General features: G+C 43.0%; 1 protein-coding gene across 1 annotated transcript; it reads right to left on the reverse strand.

Annotated features, from left to right (window-relative positions):
* Positions 1–2,696: 2,696 nt before the first annotated feature.
* Positions 2,697–27,209, reverse strand: Actbeta (inhibin subunit beta). The gene is made up of 5 exons (XM_070673011.1): positions 25,987–27,209; positions 7,498–7,712; positions 7,043–7,271; positions 6,641–6,818; positions 2,697–6,415 (listed from the first exon to the last, which is right to left on the reverse strand). The coding sequence occupies exons 1-5, from the start codon at positions 27,104–27,106 to the stop codon at positions 6,175–6,177; spliced, it is 1,983 nt and encodes a 660-aa protein (XP_070529112.1). The 5' UTR covers positions 27,107–27,209; the 3' UTR covers positions 2,697–6,174.

Genomic DNA, 27,209 nt, shown 5'->3' on the forward strand with positions numbered 1-27,209 from the left:
AGCTGATGGCTCGACGCCGGATGTCTCAGCAGCCGACTTGGGACGTGGGTCTTTTCAGGACGAGATGAAGAAGGTGAGTAGAATAATAATATCTTAAATATCAGCGGTCTAAACGTCGAACGAATACCCCGATCCGCGTTGGCGTCGTGTGTCGTGATTTATTTTCTTGTTAATGTCGCGTTCGCTGTTGGCGTCCGTTCGCTATCTCGCATGGACAATCTCGACGGCCGGCCAGCTGGCCTGATTTTTTGCGCGTTCTTTGTCACAATCACGCGTTGTCTTTTGTCAGTGGTCGAAGAATACGCAGCGTACAAAATAAAGTGGATACTGTAGAATAAAATATTGCTGAAAATCTTTCTGAAACAAAGGATACTCTATCAAACGCGTCAATTTTTTATAGAGAGGCATTATTTTTTTAAATAATATAAAAAAGGATTTAGGAATTGGGAATTGCTCTTTTCGTAGAAAAGGATATTGAATAACTTGCCTATCTGACATATTTAAGGGGTTTTTATTTCGGAATTGCATCCATTTTTGAAATATATAATTAATATCTCGCAACGGACGCGTTGACCCTGCAGCAAATGCGACGGGAAGAAAGAAGGAATCTTCGCCGAACGCGAAAAAATCACCGACACACAGTTTTGTTTTTCTCTTTCTTGTTTTTTTTTTTTTTTTTTTTTTTTTTCCTCCTTGACTGACGCCGTGCCGAAGCTAAGAACTAAGAGAAGATGAGAGAAGATGATTTTTTAAATCATCGTTCACTTTTGACGTGTCTCCTTGTCGGAGCAATCTACATTCCGCTTTCCCTTTCGCTTCGTCTCTTACGTTCACCCCCTTGGTTCCACCCTCTTTTTTTCTTTCTTTCATTATCTCCCAATCGTTATTCTTTTCGTAAACTTAAGTTATATACAATTGGTAAAGTGTTTCGCGAATTTAATTTTACAAGATTTTTCACGTTAAGCTGTATTAGATCTTCGAAACCAATGTCGAATGTAGCACTTGAAAAAATGTGGTTTTTTTTTGTCCCAATGATTTTTCGAATCTACTCGTGGTAATCCAATTTCATATAAACAGGTTCGGCGTAATTTCCTTATTGCGATTGTCCCGTTTGCTGGGCTTTAAAATTTCAAAGCTTACCGTTGAGAAACTGCACGCAACTGCAAGGATCACTTTAAATTATCATGCTCGTGTAATAATAATTATAATGTCGGAGTAATATATTACAGTATAGAATTTGCGTCTTTTAGATTATATATTGTAGGATACAAGAAACTTCTCTCTCTCTCTCTCTCTCGTTTTCTATGTTGCATTTTTTTCCCTTTTCCCTCGCTATTTATCTGTCTTCTAGTTTTGTCTCATGCACACGCATACGTATACGCTCGCTCTAATTGTTTCTCTTTCACCCACTTACCCACACACACACACACACACACACACACACACATACATATACGCACGCGCAATCGTTTGCCATCAACATTTATATTTCGCCTTTGACCGTCACGCGAAATCTGTTTTATTTTTTTTTTTTTTTTTTTTCCCTCCTTTTTAGTCGACTTCGAGGACCGATTAGACTCGCCGGTGATCGCGGCTATCTTACAATTAGTTTCAATCGTCGCGGCAGAATTTACGCATTGATCTCGGACGAGCCTCTCGCATGACAATCCGCTCGTTGTTGGTCAGCGGCCGGAGGAAATTCGCGTTACGAATTTGCTTCGTATTCGTGGAGGACCGTTATAAGGCACTTTAACCTGCACTACGAAATTGTATCGTTAGATGAAAGTGAACGCGTGTAACGCTAAGGACACCTGCGCGCTAATTAATATCAGTACCTTCCGAGACTCGCTATCTCTACTCGCTAAATCGGCTAAATGCAAAGAAGCACGCGGCGGGATTCGACGTGCTAGCTCGACAATTTGCTAAAAGGCATTTAAGTGCAAGGGCACTTGCTCCAATTTATTCGCTAATTGCACATTATTATCTGTCTTCGCAAACACTTGTAAAACATTTTTCTTTGGATTTTTTTTTTATCTTCTTCTTCTTTTTCTTTTCTTTTTTTTTTTTCTTTTTTCTTTTTTAATACATTTTTTTCCTACGTCGTTTAAGCGCGATTGGACCTACGAGGTGGCTCGTCCGAGACTTTTCTTTTTTTTTTTTTTTTAGTTTAGAATTAACGTTCCCGAAGTCGATGTGTGATCACGCGGGTGCGATATTTGGTTGATATTTGCGCGGCATTCCTCGTCGTGAGAAGTGTCTCGTTCCGCAAGAGAACGTGGTGACGCAAATCTCGCACGGGTCGCATCTTCTCGAAGCTCGAATAAGCAGAAAATTTCCCTTCCCTTCTCGCGGAAGTAAGTGTGTAATAAGAGTGTCAATCGCGCGTCGTGTGTATTTTCCGCGGCGTCGCACGCATCCAGAGCGGCGACCATCGCACCTTCCAAGTTTTTTCTTTTTTCCCCCCCTTTTTTTTTTTCTTTCGTTAGCGGATAATTACTGGAAGAGAGAGATAAAAAAGACGTTTTTTTCCGTTTTTTTTTTTTCCTTTTTCCTTTCAAGTTAATTAATTAATTGGTTAATTGGTTAAAATACTCGAATACTGAGATAGTGACTTTTCGTTTATTTATTCTTTGCGCAAGTAACACGTAAGCGATCTATATAAAGGTCAGGAACAGTAATACGAGAGGAATTGTGAATTTAATTTTTTTTTTCTTTCTTTCTTTCATCGTCGTTTCACGCGGTTTAAATTTATACACGCTGGCTCGCGAAGGTGACGTATCGTCGCCCATCGGATCGGTCGACGAGATCAGTGTCGCAAACAATCACAATAGTGACTCGAAGCGTCGAATACCTCTCACTTCCTTTGGAGTTTGCTCTTAAATTAAGGAGGGTAGACTTTCGTCGGCTCAGCCTTGATGCCTGCGCTCCGTTTTCCTTATGCATATTATCATTAATATTACCTTTTTGTGTTCATTAAAGTAGTATTAATATGAATATTATCAATATCTTCAGTATTATAATAATCGGTACTCTATTATGATTATTATTATTAGCATTATTAATATATTATTGTTCTTCTTATTATTATTTTTTTGTTTATGCATTAACTGTTAATTATTAATAGGTATTTATTAATTAGTACTGTTATTGTTGTTGCTGTTGTTATTTCGTCATTATTGGTAATATTTGCAGTAATGTTTAAATATTACCATTATAATCGTTAATAGTATTAATATTATTGTTATAATTATTATCATTGTTGTTGCCATTATTATTATTAATATTACCACCATCATTATTATTAATATTATTATTACCGTTATTACTAATATTGTTGTCATTATATTTTTATCCTTAGTATCATCATTTTTTGTCATCACCATCTCTTTTTTTTTTTTTTTTTTTTTTCTTTTTTTTTTTTCCCCACTTCTTATACATTACGATCGGTACAATGGTCGTAAACACACTCCTTGAGCTTGTTAAAGGCTTTTTTTCATCTTTATCAAGACTTGTACGTACTTATAGCTTTTTCCTTCAAAAGGAATGAAGTAGAAAAAAGAAGTAATAGTAGTATAATAGTAGAAGATGAAGAGGAATTCGAAGAGAAATGTTCCTTAACGGTGCTAGAAATACGCTTGCTTAAAGTCATTCGTAAACTGTACCATGGACGCAAGTAGTTCTTTCCTTTTTCTGTCTTCTAGCCGAACGGCGGAATGACACTAGTCGTATTTATAATTTTTCCTTCCGACACACATACACACACGCACATACACACTTTTTTCTTTTTTCCTTGCTAATTCTTTCTCGCACGTGCATACTCCATTACCCACGCTCTAGCAATTTGAAAAAAAAAATAAAAAAATAAAAAAAAAAAGAGAGAGAAAAAAAAGAAATATCAGTCGAAGTTGCACCAAGAATACTTTCGAACCCTTTCGCGATCGAATCGCCATCCTTTCGCCTTTCTCTTTCTCACCACAAATTTTTCCACGATTCTGTTATCATATCCCGTTAATTACATCGCTCTACGCTCGCAATTTACATCGCCGATCGAGCAGACACAGGGACACATCGTCGCTCTGTTCACCTCCGTTGTTCTTTTTCACTCCACACTCGCCGTTGTTGCTCCTCCGCTGTTTCATTAACGTTACTTAAGCTTTAATTACTTTGATAGTAATTCAGTAATAGTACAACGATACCTTAATAAGGCCCAGTAAGGCTACGTGGGTCGACAGTCGACATTTCCACGAAAAAAATTTTATTTGTATTATTAAATTCTTCCTTTCCTCAATCGCACGCGTCGGAACAATAAATCGCATTTCGAAATGCGTATTAACTAACTGTTTTTGAAAAAGAAAAGTGTGCGCCGCCACTCAAAAATTGTCCAATTGTTAGGGGAATTTCTTCTCCCTTTCGTTTATTGTCGCATTATTGTTTTTCCGTGATTATCAGTCGCCTCTCTTCGTCTCGTTTTGAAATCCCCAGTCCGAATTGTTTTTTAATTCTTAACAACCTTGCCTTTAGAAATACAGCACTCAGTTAGACGTATTTTCGCGTTGCAGCAAATTTTCGCGAGTCTGTTATGTAAGCGGTAACACAAACGGTGCATATCTTACTTCGTTTAAAGTGAGAAGAAAAAGAGAGAAAAAAAAAAAATAAAAGAATGGAAACAAAGAGTTATAAAAACTTTTCTTAACGTTACGAGATCGGAAACACGGAGTGTGCGGCCTCTTTTTGCGCGTACCGAATATTGTCGTATGATTTTACGGAATATTAAATTGTCGATGCTTGCCTGTAAAAGTCGTCAAAATATACATACGCTTGCAACACCCCGTATCTATTATAGTTTTGAGGCTCGACCTTACGATTAATTTGTATAATTAATAATAGTAATTATTTTTCGTTAAGTTTTTTTTCTTTTTTTTTAATTTGGATACTTGCTCATTCCGACCGTCTCCGTTTCCAACCCCCGACCCCGGCACCTTGGATTTAGGTGTACTTATGCTTATAGGTGTGTCAGTGTACATACATGGCTTCGCATGCGTGAGTGCGTACGTGTGTGTATTATATATTTGTAATAAATAAATATACATATATATAGAAGTATATGAATATATATTTATATATATGTATATTTTTAGATCTTTAAACAGCATTTTTTAAATTACTTTTTAAATCGTTACTTTCAATACTTTCATAAGTTTTTTTTTTTTTTTGCATAAAAAACAAGGCAATTAGAGAAATTGAGTTGCTTTCTCGTCTTTATACTTAATATGCGCCCGTACGCGAATATTTCTATACTTCGGTTGAATCACGTCGTGTGTATGTATGTATCCGAGAATGTATATATAATTATATATATATTTATATTTATATAACGTATATATAATTATATATATATTTTTATATAATATATACATCTTATATATGTATATATGTATAACTGTAAAAGTCACGTCTTTTACTTTCAATTGTTTTAATTATACTTTCTTTTTCGATCACTCTTTTCTTTATTTTTTTTCATCACGCAACTAATGAAGAAAGACTAAGCTCTCGGGCAAGAATACTGACTCTGAATAACTCTTTCGCCCGTGTCTCCTTTCTGCCTTTTACGATCGCGTACAAATAAATCGAAGAGATATAGATAAATATATTATATGCGTGTTAAATAAACGACGCTTTGAAACCGAGACGCCGCGTCTCTTCTCTTTTTGTTTTTTTTTTTTTATAATTTTTTAAATTTTTTTTTACAAATTACCAACCGGTAAAGAGCTAATCTACGTACTCGACCGTTTCTATATTTTTGCATGTATAGAAAGGCCAATTTTTATTTTATCACCACGCACGCTCGGGACGCAATGTCGCGCCGATGTGGCGTGTAAGTCTAGCAAAATTACCTAGTTCTTTTTAACTATCTTAACGTACCGTCTACCCTTCAATCTTCGGGAGACCGTCGCACGATCGAGAATCTCCGGTTCACCGGTTTCCCGTTATCTAACGCATACCTCGCGGATTTCGGACGGTTTCTGGACCGATTCGTCGGACGGGGTCCGGGCTCGCGGTTACGATTCCGCGATTAACTTTCTTCTCATTTTGATTTATACAAGGTAGAGCACGGCGATATTTGGCGCACGTGCTCTTTCGTTTCCCTGTCGCGTTTTTTTTTTTCTTTATTTTTTAAGGACAGCCGCACTCGTCCACTACCATTTTCGGCAGATCTCGTTTGATAATGTTCGAGTCCGGGCCGTAGTAGATAAGCGACATGGGCGAGAACTTGAGGGGCGCGCAGCACGGTTGCATACCGGCCAGCCGGTCCATCTTCCGGTATTCCTCGATCACGTGGGTGTAATAGTTGAGAAATGTGTCCGGCGTCCTGTGGCCAGCTGCGCAGTCTCCTCTGCAGTAATTGGCGTAGTATCTGCCGAGATAATCCGTGTTAGAGTATCGATTCGTGTGTGTTGAACCGGTCTAGAGTGCTTTCATTCTACGTCGCTCGATAATTTCCTTACGGTCGACATTTAATTGATTAATTACAACAGCCGGATATCTAGGCCCTCGAATATTTGGGTAGGCCAATTAATAAAAAATACGCGTAAGACCGGGCTGAAATAGGATTTATTTTACGTTCGCCTGATTCGCTTACCCCTGAGGAGCAATTATCCAGTCGTCCCACCCAAGCTGAGAGAAGCTGACGTAGAACCTTTGCTTGCAGCACTGGCCCTTTATCGCGCCGCTGCACTCGATCGCCCGTCTTCTCACGCGTTTTGCGGCCGCTGGGTCGGTACGCACGACTAAAAACGGCCTGTCCGGATCGTGATCGCCTAAAGGATAATATTCTAATTACAGAACACTTTTATACGAGGACTAATTGTCGTTGTATCAGAGTTGTATCAGAAATAACCGAAGAACGTATTAGAGTGAATAAAATTGCACATAAATTATTTTATTTATGAGATGTAAGATTAAAAAAAAAAAAAATTGCGCGGTAATTAAATATGGGATTTTTTAGACGAGTTTTTTCTTTTTTTCTTTTTTCGAAAATTACCTTTCGGATTTAAGGACGACTCGATCACGTGCGGTGAGTGCCCGTCGAAGGTCGATACGTAGACGTGCGAGCCGCACCCGCTGCAGTCGACGAGCAGCGTCAATTTATCTTTCGAGTAGTTCGTTGTGTACCATCCGCTGACGAGCTTTGTCACGTCGAATTTCTGCCACCCGAGCTGGCCGACGTTCACCACAAGAGATGTCACCATCTCTAGATGTTGCCCGAGTTCCTGAATTAATTAAATCGCTTAGAGGCTACTTCGCTTTAACGTAATGAAATTAATTCCGTAAGGCCACATTGATACATTTTTTTTCTCTCTATACGCTCGAAGATATTAGGGTGTTCATCTATTATTTTTTGTTAGCAGTTAGCTTGTTGAATAAGTAGTACATACTTGGACTTTTTCGAAATCTGTATAAATTAAAAACGATACTAAAGAACGTAAGATATATTACCTTGCCGCGGAGATGCGTCGTGTTACCGCAGTGCACTCTAAATACCCAGAGAGTGATATTTCTCTGGTTTATGTGACGATGATGCTGATAATGATGAGCGTGCTTGAGCTCGACTCTCGCCCACAGAGTGGCTCTTTTGATCCTTAGAGGTTCCAATGCCGGTTCGCCACTCGACATTGGAAATTCCAGCAGTGGCTGGCCGTTCAACGTGTGCCCTGAAACAAAACGTAAATATTTTAATTCAAGATCAGGTGTATACATTCAACAGCGTCGAACATACAGTTTTAACGATCGCGATTTATAGTCACTTCTTTGTCGGAATATAAATTGTAAAAAAAAATATAATTGTTCTCCACGTTTATCGGAAATATTAAAGACACGGTGATTTTGGATTTCGAATTAATTGACACACCGCGAATATTGTCATTTAAATAAATTTTAAAAATAATAAGAAAGGAAAAGGATACTGAAACTAATGAGAAAGAGGGTTTCAAAAAATACAGCATTTTTTATATGCGACGTAATGTGTGTAATTGCTAATTTCCGGCGTGCTCACGATAAAAATGTCGCGTCCGCATGGATAGATTTTTCCAGACATTGTTTTTTTTTTTTCTCTTTCTCTCTCTTTCCCCTTTGCCATGTACTAGAAATTACGCGCCGGACTTGATTCACATACAGGGTGTCTTGTGATCCTCGGTCTAAAATTTAACCATAGATTCCTGTTGATATCTCCTTGAAGGAAAAGTTCTTTTAGAAATAGTATCGGGTATCGTTAACGTTCCATTCCTCAGTCGTAACCGAAAAAAGCTGTCTTTATCAAAATGAGGTAAAGAGGAGGGATATTTAAAACAGAGTGCTTTGATGTTTCAATTAAGAGAAAGTCCACTCCTAAATCGATCTTAGAAGAATCTAATCGTAATTAAGCTCCGTGCTCGCCACAGTCACCCTTTATATGCGCGCGTACATACGTAAGTACGGAAACGTGCGACACACATACATGCGCATACGTATGCATGTGCCGCGTTCAACGTTCGTTCACTCGAAAGCACCGCGCCTCATATCTCTCTCTCTCTCTCTCTCTCTTTCTCCGTGAAGGGTGTACGTGTGTACACCTGCTTGTGTCTGTAGTGGCGAGCATGGAGTGAAAGCAGGGCGGCTTCATCCTTTAACGGTTTGGTGAGTCACGGATCGGGGTGGGTCGGGGTAGGGATAAGCACAGGGTGTCTGCCGCCCGTCTGCCTTCTGCCTTTCACCGCGCACCCCTTCGCCGTAACCCTCTATAGCCACCGCCACCACCCTCGTCTCCGCAGTCGACTAGCCCCGTCGCTGCGCGCGCTACGACGGCCGATATACACGCGATTATTTCGCCACTCGTCGTCTTTGCGATCGTAATGACCGATCACAATCGCCGATAATCTCAAGCAAAACTTACGATCTCTTGCGTGATTATTCGCGATGACACATCGATCCCTGCTCGTCAAGGCAGTTCGCTGTTCGCGGAAACTTGAAGCGGAATAATTTCCTTCGATTACCGTTTTACTACGTTAGCATTACGCATTTTAGTAAAGTTTACTCCGACTTTTTTTCAAATATATTTTATATTATAACATTTCAAAAATTTAACTTTGCACGAAATAAATATATAGAGATCTGTGAGAATAAAAGAAATGATATCGAATTAGAAAGAATAGAACAGAATGCTGTAAATGACACTAGAAATATTATGTTATTTCGTCAGGTTATTTCAGAGATGGTAAACTGCATATTTAAAAAGATTAAGTATAAAGATAAAGTTGTAATATCACGGATGATTCTGAAGGGAAAAATACGAAAGGTTCAAATCGATTTTTGCAAAATTCAGGGTGAGTACAATGGAATAATTTCGTAACGCTCTTGTCTTTCGCAAAGGCACCACGCCCGAACATATTCGACTCCGATCTTCCTTCTAGTCTAGGAAATAGAATCGAGAGCAAGCTGGAGCAATATAGTTTTTTTAGTGATAAAATTTTTAGATTAGTAATTATCTCTCTACTGCCGTAGGGCAGTAATTGAATTTGAGTTAAATTTTCATAAAAAATTTAAAATGAAGTAAAACGATTTCATCGTTTTAATATTATTTCTTTAATATCATTATTATATTCGTGAATGTACATATTTTATTCTATTCTCATCAATAAGATGAATATTAAATCGTTAATGTAAATGCAAGCATCAATATTGATTTTTAATGTCTCTATGAATTTTTTTATACGTGAATCATTAAAGAAATTTGTGCAGCGATACATAGTATTTGTATATATCTATATATATTTAAATATTTATTAATATATCGTATTGTAATATAAATTAAATGCGTTTAACTGAGGAAAAAAAAAGAAAAAAAACGGTTTTTTAACCTATAATTTAGCCAAAAGAGATTGAGGCGGATATGCGGATATGGAGGAAAAAGAGCGATATAAAACGCGGCTCCAGAATGCTCCACGTCCTTGGCACATGATCGACAACAAGAGTAATACGGATTTTTAGTGGCAAATACTTATAGCATGATCGCTCACAAGACGCCGAAATTACGCGTTGGCTACGCAAACTGGCGTCTCTTTTTAGCGTACAAACTGTCTCGAAAATCTTTCCTTTTTCTTTAGTCTCGACATCCGTAGAAAAAGACATAACGCTTTGCATAATTAAGAGGAAAAAAGCTAAGTAACGGTCGAATTATTTCTCTGGATCGCGCTTCTAGATAATTGCAACAATTGCGTCAGCAAATTTATTTCTCCTTCTCGACATTTCTTTCTTTATCGAGTCTTATACATGTTGCTAAAAAATCAAGAGTCTTTGCTATTTTGGACATTCTTATCGAAATCGCAATATTCAATTTTATTAAATTAATTGGAGCAAAATGATGAATATTTTTAGCAGAGTGCTTTGTGGTAATTAATTGATTAATCTTTCAAGACTCGTAGATTGATATGACACTCTACCTCGATTTTTCTTTCTCCACACGTATCTCGGATCTTTGATCTTCCGTTCACCAGCTAGGCTTTCTTTTTGGGCCCTTTCTCACTCTTTCTCTTTCTCTCTGTCTCTCTACTTCTTTATTTTTCATCTCGTACTCCAGCTTTGTTTTTCTCTTTCCTTCTTTCGCTCTGGGTCGCGTGTTCTACATTTTCGTAGTTCGATTTTCTAACGGCCTCGCTCGAGTTTCGAGTGCGTCGTCTGTCGCACATTTCGAGGTCGGTACATCGGGTGGTACTTTTGCCCCCCGTGCGCCGCAATGCGACACCACCACGGGAATCTGCCCGGTTCTCTCATCTCTCTCATCGTACAACGAGACTTTTTTTTTCTCCCGCGACGAATATCATTTCGAATAAAGTTTTCACGAGAGGTCGATGTTGAGCGCGGCTCTTTTTTTCCAATGCGCATAAATGTTGAAGCAGCGGAAACATATCATTCCAATAACCGATATTTTCATCATTATTTTAATAATGCTTAAAGTGCCCGTTTAATTCATAATTTTTAATAGGATTTTTATTTTGATTGTCGTCTAAAGTTTAATAGACTAAATGGATGCGTTGCTACAAGTGTAAAATAAAAAAAAGAAATAGTACCGATCAGGTGTAGCGTAGCTCTAGATTGTGACGAGGTAATAAACGCTATCGAGCGAATCAACCTATTAGTATGGCCAAGGTTTAAGTATTATAGACCTTACATCACGCTTGTCGCGTTCTCGATGAGCGAAATTTTCCGGGAAGCTTTCTTAGAATAAAAGAAAAGAAAAAAAAAAAAAAAAAAAACGCGCTCTCGTGCTAAAAGAATACACGAGAAGTCTAATATAATATGAAAATGTAACGGAAACCTTGAGGCTACCGCGCGATATTTCTAGAGACGGTGAAAAGTCGCGATAATAAACCGCGCGATGTAGATTTAATCGATCATTTTGACAAGAAAATAGGTCCATAATTTTCGAAGATCCTCGGGTGGTTAATGGAGGGTGTTGCAAATGTGTGAATGTACAGATGTGCACGTAAACAAGGCAGCTCCGCGGCGCGTCGCGACGCAACAGAGTTTTCGTTAAGTTCAGAATCAAACGGCGCTTCCGTGATAACGCGGATTTTTAGGGAGCCGTTGTTTATTCTCGAAACAGATACGATAGATTCTCGTGCGATCAGATCTAGCTGGCGTGCCGGGACCGCGAATAGCCTTCCGAGTTTGGCTTCGGCAATGATTGGCAAGCTTCTCGTGACCTTGCGTCAGATATCCACCGCGAGATAACTCGCGGCGTCCTACTTTCGAAATTTTCTTCCCGGCGGCGTTTTCCACCGAAGCTCCACCACTTAGGACCCCCTGGTTCCGCGTTCTTTCATTTAATAGAAAGCCCTTTCATTCGAGCTGGCGCACGCGAGAAAAAAAGGTCAGGGCTTTTCCGAGTTTAGACCTTAGATATACGGCCCCCGGATTCGTAGGTCCTAGATTCGTCCTGAAGACGCTGATATATCGTCCCGACGTCCTTCCGCGCGTCCCCTACTTTTCTAGAAGCGCACACAAAGAGACAATCCAAAACCCTCCCCTGCCATTTGAGAAATCTGCCTTTTATGGAAATTAAGTATGATCGATTAGGGAAAACGAAGGAGGAAATATACATTTTCAGACGTGCACAAAACAAGAACGGCACAAATCGTTAAAAAGAAACTTCTCTTTTATTATGATTAGTTTTATCAATTTGCGGGCAATCTCTATTTAAACGAAATTACATTGAAAAGAAAAGACTCGTTATTCATTTTGTAATATTTATAATTCTCTATAATCAAACTGTAGGTACTAAAAAAAAAAAAAAAAAAAAAATGGAAAGGAAAGGAGATTTAATTTAAATGTGATCGTCCTGCATATCATCTGTTATTTTTAGTAATACTCCTGAGATGCAAAAGAAAGAAAAGGGGAAAAGAAATAGAAGAAAACTATCGCGCGTGATTCTCTCACATTCTTCCCTACTTCATATTCCTTACTTCGGCCGCGTAATCGGGGTTAGCGCGATCTTTCTCGGTGGCGGAGAATAAATTTCGTACACGCGCTTGTCAGTGAGGCGAAGTAAGGTCTCCCCGTCGCCAAGTTGTCCATTTGAAACGTGCCGCGATATAGGATATCGAGAAAAAGGCGCGACGGCACCGAAGAAAACCGTGAAAACGTCGCGAAGGCTCGTGGGTTGGGGGAAACGAGAATCGAGAGATTAAGTAAGGGATGAGGGAGACGTTTAAGAAAGGAAAGCGACATTGCCGACAACCTGGCAGTGGCCTACCGAAATAGTAGAAATTATCCCGCCAAGTACGTCCGTAAAAGAAAGCTATTGAATTGAAATCGGTTTTCAGCGACATTTAAATCACAGAAAATAAGCTTGGGTTAAATTAGGAATAAGATTAAATTTTGGGGACGAAATAAGTTCCAATTGGGAAAATCAAATTAATAATTAAACGTGGAAGATCTATGACGTCTAATGAAAGACAGCGGGTGTTAGCGCCCGGTGCCTCGTTAAAGATTTCACTAAGCGCCGCTTTATTAACACTCGACGATTTTTATCCCAACGTGGTGGGCAAAAAATAAATAGATTAGAAAGAATTCCGAGATATCGAAGAGAAAATTACGTAATGACATAGCCCTCGGCGTCGAAAGCAGGCAATGACTTAGAAATACGATTGCTCAGGTTCTATTTTGACGAAAGGCGCGGCGATATCAAGGGCGGTTTGTTTCCGCCGCCGGCACCCAGAGTGGGTTCCCCGACGAAGCGTCGACTATAATTCTTTCGCGGGAGAGAAATTGGGAGGAAAGGGCGGCAACGAAGACCATCCGAGGATCCGGTCGAATGTAAGCGGCAGCTTACATAGTTTGTCACTGACAACTCGCCGACGAACGAGATTTTGGTCCGTCCTTGGAGTCGGGACGGAGAGATCGTCGGAGATAGGATGAGCCCCGAGGGATAAACTCCCGTTTCGTAACTCCCCGCTTCGAAGGCCGGGGAAATAGCGAGAGAAAGCAGCGATTTCTAGGACAATTCGCGGCCGTCTCGATGTATCGAGACGCGGAGACGAGAGGAGAGATCGCACATATCCTGTCGTACGAATCGGGATCGTTGCGAGGATCGCGGCTAGATGAATAAATGAAGAAGCACCGCCGCGCAAGCCCTACTTCAGGCCGTTTCACAAATGAGTCGCTCCCGCAAAAACTGCTGAGGCGACTTGAAGCCAGACAGCAAAGCGGAGACGACACGGCGCGGTGGTCGGCGATAACAGGGCAAGGCTTCGAGAAGAATTTTCTTTCGCGTACTTTCATCATCCGGGTACCAGAAATCTTCGCAAGGATAAATGGTGTCCCATGACCCCCGAAAATAGCGCTTCCAAAAGTTCCGCTGTACAACGTATTTCCCCCCTCTCTCTCTCTCTCTCCTCCTTCCGCGTTTTCTTTTATCTGCAGACTCCCGAGCCGATCTCGATTCGATCCTTGGCTGAAATTTCGCAAGCTTTGAATTATAAAAGAAAAACAAATTCAGATGAATCCTCCATCTCGGTTAGGCATTTAAATCCGAAAGTATAATTAATGGCATACGCGCGTTCGCGTTAACTTTAAAGTTGCTTAGAAAAAACGTCAGAGGGTTGAGTTTAATCGTAAAAAGGATGAAGAACGAAAGGGATAATCATATCGGACAGACTCGCATTTGAAAATAATCGCTCGATGTAATGGACAGATCGGATCGATCGGCGGAGGAAACGAATTCGCGTGGACCAGCAAAGTGCATTAGACTAGATCAGTGCGGTAGGAAGTGGAAGTTTGGCTCGAGGTAAGAGCGATACGCGGAAGGAGGGCGGAAGGGGGATTACAACTGTTACCGGGAACGAGAGCGAACGAGACAAGGGGCAGGGGGTTGTAACAGGAAGCGAGGAGATTGCGGCTTGAGATTGATGAAGAGACGAGGAGAATGCGATTTTTAAGCATCGCTTAAATCGGGGCGCGCTTAAGGGCGGCTATAATTCCGTGGGTCCGGGGAGTGAAGTCACGCGGAAACGGAAGGAAGTTCTCGCAGTTAGGGTGCCGCGTAGGAGAGTGATTATTAGGGCGGAAAGCCGGAAGTTCGTGAGGTTTCGCGATGGAGCTCTCTTCTCCGAGGGGGGCGGTTCTCCGGAACGCGTTCAACTTGAGGCCTCGGCGGTCGAGATAAGTTATCCTTACGATGTGCACGGTAAAGCGTAATATCAACCGATGATGTATACGGAGACGGTTGCGTGCGCGTCTCGAGTCCGGTAATTATTGTCGAAAGTATGGAGCGGAGTATGGAGAAAGAGTTGGATCGTCCGCGTCGTCGCGAACGAGGGAAACTCGCGGTGCGCCCGTCGTCTCGTCGATAAAGCATTTAAAATAAATACCGCCTTCCGCTCACCCTCGCGCGCGCGTTCTATACGGATAAAATGCATACGTCACGCATACTAAGATCGCCCCGGTATTGTCCCCAGATAACAAGTCCAGCGAGTAAGCCCGGGGCGAATCTAATTACAGCGCGACATGTCACTGACGTGTTCCAGACATAGTACCACGTATACAAACGCGATACTCGACTCGTATAGGGCTGAGGCGATTGACCGTAATACGACCAGTCAAATAAGAGGGTCAGATATAGTCAGTTAGTAACCCTGATCCAGATCTATCGCCACGTGGTTGCTCGCAGCTACGACGTACCCGCTGTTTAAAGCACGTGTGACGTATTCGCGCGATCACGTCCGCGCGGTAAACGCCCGCGGTTAATTTCCGAATCTCCCTGCTCCGCCCGTGGTCCATCGATCGCTCGATCGAAGCGACGATTTCGCCCGCGGACGACTCAGTTTTCCGTCCAAGGATTAATCGGACGACGGTGTCCGTCGTCGCTTTGGGTGTGGCTGATGCGGTTCGTGCTGGAATCGCGACCCTATGCGACCGTGCTGTCTGATCTGCGCGTAGAAAACCAGCGAGTGGAAACGATCGAACAAGGTCAGGCGTTCTCTAGTCTCGAAATTACGCGATCGTTTCGATTTTCTCGGAATTGCCTTCCACGATTTGTACACTTAAATCGATTAACTGTCTAAGAGAATTACGACAAGTTGTTTTATTTTTTTATTTTTTTTTATTTTTTTTTTAATAAATACACGTACGATAGTTATGTCGCGCTTTCGCGAAATATTGCTGTTTGCAATTTAGTTTTGGGAATCGCGAACCGTATGGAGAATCGGCACGCGGGCGAGCAGAGAGGTTGAAACGGAGCAACGAGTTACGCTATGCGTTTTACGTGAACGGGGTTTCGCGATTTCTACACGGCGAGATACTACATTAGACGATCGTGCATCGGAGAAATTAAAGACAATGCCAAGAAAAAGATACGACGGCAGATAGTGAGCGGGGTGGAGCGCGGAGGGACAACGGGGAGTGCAGAGAAAGAGAGAAAAAGATATGAACTCGCAGATAAATAGAGAGGTCGCGTAGGCAAAGGGAGAAAAAGCGGCGGAGGGCGGAAGAAGAGAGCGGGAGAGGGATAAGAGTGTAGACGGAAGGGAAGTACATGGTGGTGGACAGGAGGGAGGGAAGGGGTGGAAAAGAAAGGAAAGAAGAGGCATGAGAGAAGATGCGAGACGATCAGGAAACAGACGAAGCGAACAGAGAAAGAAGGAGAGAGAGAGAGAGAGAAAAAGAGACAGAGAGAGCGAGAGGAAGTAACCTACCCTTTTCTACCCTGAAGCGGAGAGTGTACTAGGATGAGGAGAGTCAAGAGGGAATAAAGGGGGTGTAGGAGATATACGAAGAGCGGCGCCCAGCTGGAGCCACGTGCATCGATCTGACTACAGGCGCCAGCCTGTCCTATCCGTCGGCTCGTTCGTCCATGAGTTCGACCCTGCCCCACTCCAACTCATCCCGAACCGTTTCATCCCATCCTGAACCGTCAAACTCCCAGTTCTAATACTCCCCATAAAGAGAAAGAGAGAGAGAGAGAGAGCGCAGAGGAAAGGGGCAAAGAGAAAAAGAAAGTGAAAGAGAGACTGACAAAACTCGATCAGAAGGAGATAAGACGAAAAATGGAGACAAAAAAAGAGAATTAAAAAAATGATTAAAGAAATATATATGTGAAAATATACAGATAGGAAGAAAGCAAGTAAAAAAAAAAAAAAAAGAAAAAGAAAAAGAAATAAAGAGAGAGACGGTAAAATAAAGAAGAATCAAAAGAAGAAAGGAAAAGAGGAAGAGGGATAGTGCATGTCGCGTGGCATTGCGAGGGCGGACGAATTTTAACCCCCGCGCGTAGTGTCCGACTTGGTATTCTCCCTCGGAATTCCCACAGGTTGAACGAACTCTATTCTATTCGAGCGAAATTCGGGATGCACGCTCGATGCTTTCGGGTAGGGGAAATTAGCGAATTTTTCAAGGAGTCGTCACACCCGCAAAGTCGCACGTTTTCAGTCATTGTGCGCCTTCATAAATAATAAAAGAGTAGGGAAAAAATTAACCGACGTCGTTTACTGCCTATCGGGACTCCTCTCGGTATCTCAATCGACTTTTTATAGCGCAACTTTTATCGCGTTCTCTTTTCACGATTTGGCAGGGCGCGTTTTTATAGAACCGCGGTGATAATATATGCCCCGTTCGTATAATACGCCCGGCGCAATCTTTTCGTAATTGCGGGAAAAACAAATAAATAAAAAAAACAAAAAAAAATTGAACCAAAAGCGCCTCCGCGTCGCGTTGCGAGAACAAACGTAAGCGCAATCAATATCGTTCGTTTTCTCATCGTCTTATCGCTGTATCGGCTCTCGGCGGCCTTTGCTTCAAGGTCCGCGAGGAGGATCGTCTCGTATTAGCTCTCACGAGGTGGCCTTGAATAAAGTATCCGCGTTAAAAGCTCGTAGATGGATTAGCGGCGTTAAACTTTCCCGGGTACTTGGAGTGTAACCCAACCCGCGGGTGCATCTTCGCCCACGAAGAAGTGGAACGATGTTTACGCTAACGTTTTATTATCGCGTATGAATGAGTACAATGAGGACGATGTGTGCAGTCGGTGCAGTTAATGACACGGTTGAAATAAAGAAATACAACTAACGAGAGAGAACGAGAAGCGCGATACATTTCGTAAGATACATACCTCGAGTAGGAAGCAGTCTAAATATCACGTTGACACGAGAAAAGATATAATTGTTTTTCGATATATGTATATACTATTTAAAATCAATTAACGAGTTACAAGATAACATTGTATCACCCCGGAATATCTTGGGAAAGAAAAAGGCTTGAAGATTCACTTGTTCACGGAAACGAAAAGAGCTTTCTTATAGTAGCCTGTCTAAATACTTGCGAGGGGTCTAAAACCTTGTTCTGCCTAGAGTCAAAGAAGCTAAATAGGAGGGACGTTTTGCGAGTTGGGGACTGTTAAGAACCGCGAGTTACGAGCCGCGGACGCTCGGGCTTTCATAAAGATTCGCCGCCAAGTTCTTTTAAAAGAGAACAACCGTCTAGCGCGCATAATGGTCGATCTACGCGCGCTACAGGAGTCCCTCTCTCTTTCTCCATCTTTCTGGTCTACGGGATTTCATCCGGGCGATGACGAACGTCCTGAGAAATACTGCGTCAATTCGCCCATCGTGTCGCGCCGAGTCGCGTCGCGTCGCGTCGCGTCTCGTCGCGTCACCTCGTCCCCGCGTTTCAGGTCGCCCCATCGTGTCGCGATGCGATTCGTTTGTGCACGCGGATTTTTATGCCGTTGTATTCTAATACCGATATAGTAATCCCCTTCCCTCTCTCCGGGTTAAAGAAACCCGGCGGACGTGGCTGATAATTTCAGAAAGTTTATCGTACACGTGTCAATCCACTGTAGAATATTACGAATATATTTATGTACATATATTTGTAATTAATATATCGGTTCAAACATGCACGCGATTCTTTTAGACTGACGTTTAGATGTAGGGAAATAAATTTTTAATTCAATTATGTATTATCGTACGTTGATGAATTATTTAATTAATAGATTGATACTTTAAAATAATGAAACTCGTATCGAGGAATTTATTTTAATCTACGAGGTATAAAAAAAATAAAAAATAGATCTCAACGATACATTCGCAAAAATAAAATATTAAAAGTAATGACACTTAGCTACTATCAACTGCTAATTTCTAGTTGATTTAATTCTAGTTTTACTATTTAACATGCAGCACTACTGTATGACGAAAAACTATTTCAATCGTTACTTGTGACAGGCGCCTTGTCTTCTCGTAAATTCTCAAGATGCGCCCGGCAAGTTTTATTAAACGATGGTCGCATGCTTGCCTCGTGCGAAATGCCTCGAAGCGATCTTTATATGTATGTACAATAGAACATGCGTAGGTACTTGAAATTGTTCCTGGGTGTTACCGAGAGGTTCGCAGGGAAGTTTATCAGGTCGAGTTATTTTCTCGAGCTATTAATCATCCCTCTCGATGCGCAGCGTCCGCATTCGCGTACCGGAATCGATTAACCGATCATGCTGTATCATTAAAGCTGGCAATGGTGACAACCTTTGCCAATCGATGGGAGGAAATTCATACGAAATCGTGCGAAACAAGAAAGGATAATCGTGGCACATTCGGAAGAAAAAAAAAAAATTGCAACGGATGTAACTAATTGCTCGCGTAATTACTGATTGGAAAAGGTTTCGAAAAAGGGTACGCGAGGTATTTGATTTTTAATTCGCCGCCGCCGCCGCGTTTGTTCGGGGTGAATCAGCCCGCGATTTTCGTTGCCCACGCTCGGTGAGAGTGAAGGCGCGTGGTTATGGGTGACGTAATTAAGCGGGGTAAATGATCCTTGGCAGCAGGTCGTGTAGGGACCAACGACCAGCGGTGGTAGCGGGGCGTACGCGAGCGCGAAGCGAGCGAATTCGGCCGTTCGTCACTCGACGCGACTGGGTAATACACTGCGCGCAATGCACCCTGTCAAAGATAATGGTTTCCTCTTGAACATGAGAAACAGGAGACACAATAAACCGCTAAAATTACGACTGCTGGCTTACAGCATCGTTTGGTAATGGCGATGGAATGGCCGCGTCTAAAGGGAATGGAATTCGCGTGCAAAAAGAAAGACGGCACGCATACCGTTGACTAAATGAAGAAGAAGAAAAAAAAAGAAAAAGGACGAGAGTAAGAAAGGAATAGCGCACATATCATCGCGATATCGTCCTATACGTCGTTAGGAAGAGGCCTCGTGCGTTCTCTTCCTCGCCGCGGCTTTTCGCAAAATAGCTTCTGCCTTTCTGACTAATTAACTCCAAGTGGCTCTAACAAGTTCAAACCAGCTCGGTCTCTCGATCGATACGGGGAATACGATATCTTTTTTTAAAAGACACCGCGTCCTCCCACCTTTTAATTATACGCCGCATAAAAATTACATATTGTATCTTTTTCTCTCTTTACGAAAACAAGAGGATCGTCAATAGCGATACTCCTTTCCTCTCTGGAGCCTAATCTTCTTCGATAACTTGGCACTTTCTTTGTCTCTCGTTATCTATCGGACTTCCCTGTCTGCTTCCTCCCCTTCGTCGTCGTCGTCGTCGGCGTTGTTGTTCGGGATTTCGCGTCCTCGACGATAACGACATCGACGAAATGGTAACGCCGTTGGTGGCGTTGTTGAGTGAGAGACGCATAAATTCTTATGGTATCTTATGGTCCAAGCGCTTCGGAATAGCCCGCCCGCTTACCGAAGGGTGGTAAGAATATAAACGTTGTTTTTGCATAGGAGCGTTATTCACGGGTTGTAAAGCCCCGTGCTGGCTGCTCACGCTCGCTATTGCTGCCGTTACTGTTGCTGACTGTTAACACCTCCTCATACGCTCACTCACTATCGGAGACTTACACGGCCATATGCCGGCACTTTGATATCGATTGTTAAGACTACAAGGTCCGGAATCCTCTCTCTCTTTCTCTCTGATGAATTTCTGAACAGAGTTCCGGCTTACGAAAACGTTTATATTGTTTCAAACTGTAAGCCGCGCGAGGTAGAATAATTTTATTGTATTAAAATAATTTATTAATAATTTTTCCCGAAGCGTTCTTGAAAATTCCTGAGCCTCGCGACTCTGTTATTTATTCTTCAACATCGATAGTTTCCGGACGATAATTTTCATTCCTTTTTTACCGCACAGAAATTCCTCCCTTTCTATAATTTGCAATAACGCCTGAAAGGTTTCCATCGAAACGAGTTTTGACGATCCTTTTTGGTAGCCTTCACCATGGAAACTTTCGATCGCCCTACGAGCTCCATTACGAGTTTTTCTACTGTCGATTGCATCCGTACAATCTCCCATTGCATTATCGTGAAAGGACGTTATCTCTCCGCTTTATCTATCTCTTCGCATCGGCCCGGTAGAGCCGAATAACCAGATCGGAGAAATGAATTAATTTAATTATGTCCAATAAGTTATCTCGAGTTTATTCGACCGGTATTTCGCGAAGACGAAGGGATCGTGGGAGAGATTAAAAATCACGTCGGAAACGTTTTCTTTAACGTAGAAGAAGCAGGAATTAATGACGCATTCGCGATGCACGCGTTCCGTAATGTTTAGTGTTAATAAAAAAAAAAATATATATATATATATATATATATATATATATATATATATATATATATATATATATATGTAAATTTATAATAAAAAATTACGAGAGGTAATGAATAATAATTACAGTCGAGTATACTTGAGAGCTTTCTATTTGTCGCGATCGAGAGTCGAATGGTCGAGCCTTTCGCGCGCGTTCGTATTATAGAGAGGAGGGCTCTACTTTGCAATCATATACCGTAATCGTTAGAGAGATTTAGAGAGAGGTTGGGCCAATCGATGGGAGTTTGGCAAGCAAGAGAGCGTCGAAACGATACCTGGAATAATGGCAATAAAATTGTTTTCGACGACAGTTTGACTTTCCCGTGCGGTTATTATTAGAAAACTCGTTAACAGGCTGTACCGGCGCGTTATGTACCTTTTTTACGGTGACGCTAAAAGAGCGAAACTTTCCCGCCGAGATCATTTTTCTGGTGTTCGTCGAAAACACCGCTCTCGTCTCCGGACCAGTTAACCAGAGCATGTTCTCAACTCGAAGGAATTCCTTTTTTTTCTTTTCTTTTTCGCTGCTTAGCGGCAGCATTTAATTAATTAATAACGTGCCTAGTCGAAGCGTTTAGATATCGCATGGTCAAAAACAAATCTGGGAGAGCGGTAGCGATATTTATATTCAAAATCGGGTCGCGTTCGAGCAATTGATCAGCTGCCGCGTCGTACGCATCGCGCACAAATGATTTTGACAATCGTATTATTTGGAAATATTACTTTGATTCATCCCTCCGCGCTTTCGTCCACTAGTGGAATATTAAGAGTGATCGATTGCGCCCGAGAGCACAAGTTTACGCAAAAGTGCGAAATAAAATGTATAAAAATGCGCGTTGCAAGTTTCGTTGATTAATCGCTCGCGCGGCATTAGATATTGCGTTACGGATTGCGTTACAGATCTCGCGAAATTGTCTCCCTTTCCTCTCCACCCCCCTTTCCCCCCCGAGATGCCGACGCGTGGCGGAGTAGTTACGCTTCGCGCGTGAAGGCGGATCGCGGTCCGACGAGGCGAGAATTAAGGGCGAAGCTCCGATGGGGAAAATTCGCGTGGACGCGACGAGTAATTATCGTCCGTCAGTCCCGAGTTGCGCGCGGCCGGGTATATCGATTCAACGGGGGGTAGGTAGAGAAAAGTAGCCGCGGCACGTCGGTGCGATTACAAAAGGCCGCGAGAGTGGGAAACTAGCGATTGTCTGGGTTCCGCGGCATTTTCTTTTCTTTTTTTTTTTTTTTTCTTTTTTTTTCGCGCGTTCCACGTAGACAAAAAAATGTGGAACACAAACTTTCCTCCGCGGCAACCCCCCCGTGCGCCGCACGCCCGCCGGCCGGCCGGCCAGCCCTCCGCGGTCGATGCCGGGCCGAGCAATGGTGGTCGTTTATAGTTTCTTTAGTTTCTTCAAAAAGAATGACGTGTTCATCGGCTATGTATAGTGACACAGCGACATTAACGTTAAAGTATCACATATGGCGTATTACGATACGCCTTAGCGCGCGAAGTGTCCGGAAAAATCGTTCGGCGAGCAACCGCGACGGGAAGAGGCGTCCACGAAACGCTCTCCCGATTTCCTTTTCGAAATTCTCGCTGGAACGCGCGAGGATTCGCGATATCGATATCGCGCCGAGAAAAGTTGGCGACTCCGCCGGCACGGCCTCGACGAATCAATCGCGATCGAACAAAAGCCCGGAGCCAAGTAATACTGCCGTAATTAAGCTGAATTTCCGTAATTAATTCGCTGATACAACACTTGTCTCGTAAGTTATATAGTTGAAAAGAGATTTCTCTTCAAAATTAATACAAATCATAATTGTACGGGGGTAATGAAAGCGTCGTGGTGCAATTTTTTCAAGTCTCGAAAGTTTAATATTTAATTCTGATAAAATAAACTAGGCTTCTAATTTTTATTTGAGCATCGGGAATCGTTATCATTGCCATTATCGCGATCGCAAAAAATGAATGGTCCTACGGGCAACCGGAAGCACCGCTTTTCGCGACCGCCTCGTCGCGCAGCTCGGAAAAGAGCGAAACGGAACGCGGAACTCGCGGGCCTCGTTAATTTAACGGCTGGCGAAGGTGTGCAAGCGCCGGGGCTACGTCGCGGCAACGAGTCGGCAACATTACCGTTTCTACCTTGGGGTTCTATTACCCTTATTGTTAAACTTAGAGTTACTGTGAACTGCGGAGTGAACTATAGACCGCTACTCTGTTGCCGCAACACTCGCGGCGACTGCGGCGGGCCACGTGGCCGCAGGTGTGTGGCTCCGCGGGGACGCGTGCAAGCCGACGGGGTGCATTCCGTCTCTCGTCAATTCCGCACCGAAATTTCCCCCGGGCACCCTCGGTTCTCTATTTCCTTTCGTTTCCAACTTATCGCCCGCGCCTCCGAAATTCGTCGACCTCGCCGCCGCTCGCTGGTACCGGAAAACGATCCGACCGCGATTTTTCCGCAATTACGCACACGAATCGCGTCGCGGACACGACTCGGCCCCGAACTAGGCGAAACTACAAGGAAGTGAAACTAAAATGATGTTATAGTGAATAATGCATGGGAATCATGGTAGAAGTTGCAAGTATGACGAGCCACTCGAAATTTCGCGATGAGTCAGCTTTGGGTTCGATAGCGTACGCTTCTTTATTTCTTTCTTTCGTTTCTTTTTTTTTTTTCTTCCTTTTATTCGGCGCGATTTCTCTTGGCGATTTCAACTCGAGCGAGCTAAGCGCTGCATAAAACCGTCGGGATGTTAATTGGAATCGTTTATGCAGGTGTAATGGACAAACGTGTTCGTTATGTCATATCAGATGGCAATAAAACCTACTTACGTGCCGTTACTGAAGAAATAATGCAATACCCGCGGATTAACCCCACGTTGCACACATCGCGAGCTGTTACGCTAAATCCATGTGCACCGAGCACGCCGTGTGTTGAACATGCGACGTGTTGTTTAACGTTTCGTGGAAGTCGTCCTGTTATCGGAGACTAAACTTGCAGCTTGCCATTTCAAATCCGTTCGCGTACTTGTTATTTAATACACAGAGGTATCGTTCGGTCTATTTTCGCAAGTCATTTGAATGCATTAAATCTGATATGCCGCGAAACGTGTAATTATACTCGAAAATTAATCGCACACCCGTATCCGCGCGCGAAAAGAATTTCTAAAAAAAAAAAAAGAAAGAAACTTTACAAAGATTGAAGATTTTATTTAAAAAGAAGTCTACGAAAATCCTGATTGATTTTTTTCTTAAAAATATTGAGAATTACCTGGAACAATTATTCTCGACGTTTTAATAAATTAAATTTATTTCAAATGCCAAAGCCTTTTGGCTCGCAGACTTTTACCTTATGAATAATCTTGTGAAATTATACGTACGAGCAATAAGAGTTTATTATCGACTACGAGGTTCTAAAAAATTATACATCCACAGTATTTTGTAACAGCCATGAAAAATCATGATAAGTATCAATCGTGAAGAAAACAGTTCTCGAGGGGGTGCGCTAATCGGAGGAGAAAGGGGGGGAGGGAGAGGGCGGTTGTTAACCGTAATTGATAAACGGAACGAACGGTCGGTATATTTTTCGATCTATACCGATACGGTCAGGCGATCGTTATTACGGCGTATCGGGACGCACGGGGGAAGAATTTCGGAAAAACTTACATCGAGTGACCGGGTCATCCAATCAGACGTAGAATCAATGAGTTCTCCCTCGTGCAATTTGGCATCGAACGCGAATTCGGCTTAATCCGATAGTTTCATCCCAGCGATATCAAACGACAGAAAGAAAGTGCGCGATACCGAATCCGTCGTTGACGATTTTTTGCAATGCATCCCCAAATTGCAATCGATTGTCCGCTGGATCCCAGCTTCGTTTCGAGCATATACGTCGAAAATAATAATAAGAAAAAAGCGCTCGCATAAATTTAATAATGTCATAATTCGGTAATTATGATTATTATTCTTTTTTTTTTTTTTCTTTTTTAATTTACGGTAAGCAAACGTCTTAATAAATGCGTTTAACAGGTTAAGTCGGGGGGAAAAAAAAAGAAACTGTATTGAGTTACTTGGAAATAAGAGGCCAATCAACTTGAATCAATTCAAGAAGCTAAGAAACTTGCATCAACTTAAATTGGCGTAATTACATCGATCGTTACGCGCAATTACCATATACAAAAGTTATTTAAATGCGTTGCGAGATTTCAGTTTGCATTATGTATTAAGTATTGCATTATTGATTATTCCTTCGCAATTTCACGTGATATATCGCGAATAATTAATAATTGCAGCATTCGTACGTGACGGTACCATAGAGTACCTGCGTCTATAGATGCAGCAACGTCCTTTATCCGCGGCGGAATAATTTTCTTATATGTAGGCGGAATATTTTGATTGAGATTGCCGCGTCACTTATCGAACGAAGTTGACAAAGTTGTAAGAACCGACCGCTACTTACGTCAACGTTTCGCGCTTCGCAGAAATCTTTGCAACTTTCCTGTTTTTTTTTTTTTCTTTTTTTTTTTTCTTTTTTTTCAAGGATCCCCTTGATCACCGGTACTTTGCGCCAGCGTCATATCAGAAAGCACTTTTCTCGGAATTGAGCTTTAGGTATACACGTGTGAGATCGGTCGCGCTAGAAATTGCATTCGTGCGGCAAGGACACTCGCGTTCTCTAGATCGTTCTTGTTCGATATCGGCCGCCAAGTCGTTCAGGAAAACTCTGCGACGGTTTCTCTTGGGAATTCTCTTTGCGAGATCCCACGCGCCTCGCGTTAATTGTTGCGCTTCTAATTGTTGTCGCGAATATATCTTTAATAAATCGCGCCACGTGCAAATTTGTCAAATAATTATTTTTGGAGGGACTCACCGGGTTCGGCGAAGGTGATAATCTCCGAAGTTCTCGCGTAGAAGTCGTCCAGCTCCTCTTGAACGTCGTCGTAGCTCTGATAAGATTTGGCTGTGGTCCTATCGTTACCCTCGGGAGTGGTGGTCTCCTGGTCAAGATTCTTATAGGAATACTCGTCGCCGCCGTAGAGAAACTCGCCCGAGTATTCACTTTCGTAATCGACCCTTGACCGGTCGGAGTAACGCGGCGGCGTTTGCGCCTCCGCCCGGTAAAGGGTCTCAAGGGCCAAGTGCCGGGGCACGGTGGCCAACGTCCTATTAACGTCTGGGCGAGTTCTTAAACCTAATTTCTGCAGGATCTGATGTTTGATCGCCTCCAGCCTGAGATCGTCCGGGCTAGGTGCGGCGGGATCTTTGAAAAGGCCGTTCCTCGCCGGGCCTTCGTGATGCACGTGATGATGATGATGATGTTGTTGCTGCGGCTGCTGATGCGGGCAACCCGGACACGTTTGATGGTGGGTGCTGAGACGCGGTTGCACCGCCGGCAGAGCCAGGCAACAAAGCGCTAGTCCTATGAGCAGCAAATTGGACGAAAGCGGCGGCGGAGTACCGTGAACGGTCCGCACCGGGCCCAGACAGTGCAGGGAGGCCACGCGGTCGACGTCGGGCCCGGCGTCGTGCCGCCGTAATCGCTGCCGCGTCGTCGTCGTTGTCGTCGTCGTCGTCGTCGCTGTCGAATCGACAGTTCCGCTTGTGGTCGTTTTAGTCGTTGTTGTAGTAGTCGTGGTCGTAATCGTCGTCGTCGTCGTCGTCGCCGTCGTCGTCGTCGTGGTCCTCGTTGTCGTCGTCGTCGTCGTCGTCGTCGTCGTCCTCGTCGTCGTCGTCGTCGTGGACAATCGGCAGGTTCGGGCGCGCGCGCGGAAGCGAGCGCGGGCACGCGCGCGGGCGCGAGCGCGGACGCGGGCGCGGACACGAGCGCGGAAGCGAGCGCGGGCACGGGCACGGGCACGACCACGAGATCTAGGCTGCTGCTGTTGCAGCAATCGCCTAATCCCCTCGCGCTGCCGTTGCTCCCAGAAGATCCTCTTACCGTTTCGGTCTTCGTTCGAGGTGCCGCTGCGTCCGTAGGGCACCTGGTGCATCTCAACGGCGAGTCACCTCGTTCGTCCCCACCACCTCCGCCTCCTCCTTCTCTTGCTTCGGTGCTCCCTTCTTTCCTTCTGCTCTTGATCCGGTACCGGTACC

This window comes from Cardiocondyla obscurior, linkage group LG27, assembly GCF_019399895.1.
Source record: "Cardiocondyla obscurior isolate alpha-2009 linkage group LG27, Cobs3.1, whole genome shotgun sequence".
Taxonomy (NCBI): Eukaryota; Metazoa; Arthropoda; class Insecta; order Hymenoptera; family Formicidae; genus Cardiocondyla; species Cardiocondyla obscurior.

Coding starts and splice junctions, on each gene's coding strand:
- Actbeta (XM_070673011.1), bottom strand. CDS start 27,106: ATGCACCAGGTGCCCTACGGACGCAGCGGCACCTCGAACGAAGACCGA. Junction 7,713..25,986: donor TATCACCTTCGCCGAACCCG/GTGAGTCCCTCC, acceptor GTTTTGTTTCAG/GGCACACGTTGAACGGCCAG. Junction 7,272..7,497: donor CGACGCATCTCCGCGGCAAG/GTAATATATCTT, acceptor TAATTAATTCAG/GAACTCGGGCAACATCTAGA.